Source organism: Mus caroli, unplaced genomic scaffold (genome assembly GCF_978045245.1).
Source record: "Mus caroli unplaced genomic scaffold, Mus_caroli_1 scaffold_12, whole genome shotgun sequence".
NCBI lineage: Eukaryota > Metazoa > Chordata > Mammalia > Rodentia > Muridae > Mus > Mus caroli.
Window position 1 is genome coordinate 24,599,004 of NW_028227267.1, and position 3,562 is coordinate 24,602,565.

Genomic DNA, 3,562 nt, shown 5'->3' on the forward strand with positions numbered 1-3,562 from the left:
ATGAGCTCTGGCATCCATCTGGGAGTCACCATGCCTGGCTGTTTTTCACCAAACTATACTTCCCTCAGCTTACAAGGAACACAGGAAACTCTAAGTTAAACGAAATATGAGATGCCCAAGAAGAACGCTGGGGGAATTTAAAATTATCCTTTGTCTAGAACATTATAGACATTACTTGTTTTCTTTTTAAAAACAAGAGTAAACTGCATAAAATGTTTGCTAAAATTAATATACTTAATCATATATTGGGAATAATTGTTCACTTATAGTAGTAAAATACAAAACATGCAGAAAGAACACTCCTCTGGCATATGCCAAGCGATGAGAAATAACAGATTGCTGTTGTTGGTTTGGTTTTGTTGTTGTCGTTTGAGACAGGGTTTCTCTGTGTAGCCCTGGCTGTCCTAGAACTTGATAGGTAGACCAGGCTGGCCTCAAACTCAGAGATTCACCTGCCTCTGCCTCCCATGTACTAGGATTACAGTTCAGGTATGAACTTCCACTGCCTTATGAAAAATAACAAACTTTATTACCACTAAAAAAAAAAAAAGCCTCTACTTTTCTATCAAATTACATCCCCTCAGCACACATAGTTCTCAAGATATATCTGGAGCCAAAGTGCTCTGATTCAGAGCCTAGTTCTCCTACATTCTACGGTGTGATTTTGAGAAATTACTCTGCACATTGGCTTCTTCATCTACAAAATGAATATAATTCAGAGCACCCCAAAGAGAACAAGATCAGCAATCCCAGACATGTAAAATACTTAGAATATAGCTAAATCCCTGATAACCTCCTATCTTCTGGCCACACGGATGTCTTGACTACTCTAAAAACCTGACAAACAACATATAAAGCAATAGCCAAGTGCACCTTTCTTTTTAGCACAAACCTGTTCCTGAATCTTTCTGAGAACTTTTGAATATTCCCTTTGAAAACTCCATCATTATACCTGCCATCTTCGCTTGTAAATGGTCCTCCTCTCTCTATTCTAAGCCTCAGTCAGTAGCCATATCATCTAGTCATGTAAGCCGCTAACCTAGGGATCCCCTCTAGAAGAGCTAGCCTTTCCCTTCCTAACAGGCCATGCCTACTCTTTCTTCAAGAGAGCTCCCTTATCATCTTCTGTGGGATGCTCTCTCAGAAGACTGTATGGATTTGTCTGTTTATTCAAGTCTGTTGTCTTTGTACTAGGGAAACCCAGAGCACTGGACATGTTAGACAAGGACTCTACCACTGAGAGATAACCCAAGCCCTCCATGCTCTCAGCTGACCAGGTTGGCTCCAAACCTGAGATCTTCTGTTTCAGCTGAGTAGCTACAGAGACTGCAGTTGTGAGCTGCAGATTTTCCATAACCATCCTGGGGCCTAACTACCCACTCTCACAGTTTGCCATGCCTTTAAGTTATACTGATGCAGCAAGGACAAGCCATCACCTCTATGAGCAATCTTTCCTGTCCCAGTGAGGACAGCCAGTCACACACTGGGTGTGACTGCTCTCCCTTTTATGGATTCCTTTTGTGAGGAGCTAAATTATTTCAGACTGTCTTTTTGTGTCTTATCCTCATTTCCCCCAACTCATCAACTTGGAGGTGAAAAATAAACCTTATATCTTCTTCATATCCCTCTCTTCTGCCGCGTATACAGTCCACATCATGCATACAGTACATACTTAGTGCATGTCTACTGCATGAAGAAGAAACAATGGGCAAACATACTCTAGAAAAATAGTAAAATATAGATCAGCACCTATACTTTCTCATGCAGGTAAAAGAATAGAAGGTTGTTCCACATAAGAAAACTGAGAGGTAAGGGTACGGCTCAGTAGCAGAGTGCTTGCTTTAGTATGCACAAGGGCCTGGGTTCAATTCCCAACCCGGGAAAAAACAAAGAGGTAAGGGAATAAAAGTGTAAACAACACAAATTAATACCTACCAGTTTTCTGATTAAAAATACTCTACTCCCTATAACTTTCAAGCCTTATTGATAAATGTCTTTCAATTAGCAAATAATGTAGTACACACCTAGATTACATAGAGACCTCAAGTCAAGTCAGTGCTGTGGGGATTTGAAAGCAAAGGAGCCATACCCAATGGAACTCACATCTGACGGCAGAGAAAAGGGGTCAAGAGCGTGGATCAGGACAGCAGTGACGGCAGCAGAAGGGACAGCAGTGTGTGTGTGTGGGGGGGGGTGTGAATCGTGTGTGCCACCCATGAAGGCCAAAAGAAACCATTAGATCCTTTGGAACCAGAGTTATGGGAGGTCATGAGCCGCCACGTGGATGCCAGAAATCAAATCCTGGTCTCTGAAAAAGCAACAAGTACTATGAACTGCTGAGCTAAGTCTTCAGCCCCAATTCTTAATCTTTTAAATTGTGTGTGTGTGTGTGTGTGAGAGAGAGAGAGACAGAGACAGAGACAGAGAGAAGAGAGAGACAGACAGACAGACAGACAGACAGAGAAACAGAGAGTGCCTGTCTGTGTGTGTGTAGGTCCAAAACAATTTAACTCAGCCTGTGTGTGTGTGTGTGTAGGTCCAAGGACAACATGAATCATAAATCAGAAACCGCCTTCATTTTTCCATACAGGCCCTGGAGATTACACTCAGGTTATGAGGTTACGAGGCTTTGTAGAACTTCACTGAACCACTTCATCTGCACCAGATACTTGATATTTTTGCCTGGGTTGCTAAGAGAGGGTAATCCTGGGCTGCCAGAGAAAATACTGTAAGTGGGTTCATAAAATGTCCTTTGGTTTTCCCTCTCCCAAAGGAGGGAGGCATAACGCTGAGGGAAAGCACCAAACTGGGGTTTGAGAGCCCTGAGTTCCAATGACGGCACTGCTGTCTATAATGTCTTCCACTTTATGTTGCATGAGTCCTGGCCTTCAATCACTAATGCCATATCTCTCTGACACCTGTCATGTACAGGAACTACATCAGATGCTGGCAATACACTTACGTAGCGATGAATCAATATGCCTTCTCTGCTAGAACTAGCAGTCTAGTAGTGAAGTAAGACTACCCCTTTCGATTCTGATATTTGGATGTGGCAGAGTACACTACGGTAGGAAGGTATAAGCATAGCTCCAAACTCAGAATACCTGAGTTCAAATGCCACTACCAAATGACTTGCGGTGGGCAAGTTTAATTTAGTCTCTCTGCTTCTCATTTTCCTGTCATGTAGGATTAACAGTGGTACGTGCAATGCTTTAGAAGCGATGGGACGCTGTGTGCATCGAATGGCTGCCATTCGGTCCCTGTGTCAAGACTCACCGCTTGCTCATTCCGCATCCCAATGTACTTGATGCCCAGTTCCTGGGCAGCAAGGGCGATTTCGGTCACGGGGATGCCTACGACACCGAACATGTACTCCACATCCTGAGGGTAGGAGGGAAAAGGGGCAACAAACGCCGATCATCAGGTGACCCAGCCTTCTTGCCCTCCCGGGGTGTCCAAAGGAAAGACCTACAGGACCCCCGCCCCTGCCTCCTTCTCTAGGACAACGCGAGGTCCCCGTCTGCTTCTGTAGAGCCTTTCACACCCGAGGGATCCATCGTAC

The 3,562-nt window shown here is 44.0% G+C and overlaps 1 protein-coding gene across 1 annotated transcript in view; it reads right to left on the reverse strand.

Moving 5' to 3' along the window:
- The window catches only part of Hacl1 (2-hydroxyacyl-CoA lyase 1), a 34,468-nt gene that overhangs the window by 30,644 nt on the left and 262 nt on the right, over positions 1–3,562 (reverse strand). The window contains exon 2 of the mRNA XM_021181400.3: positions 3,277–3,381. Within this exon, the coding sequence (XP_021037059.1) occupies positions 3,277–3,381 (105 nt within the window). The remainder of the gene's footprint in view (positions 1–3,276; positions 3,382–3,562) is intronic.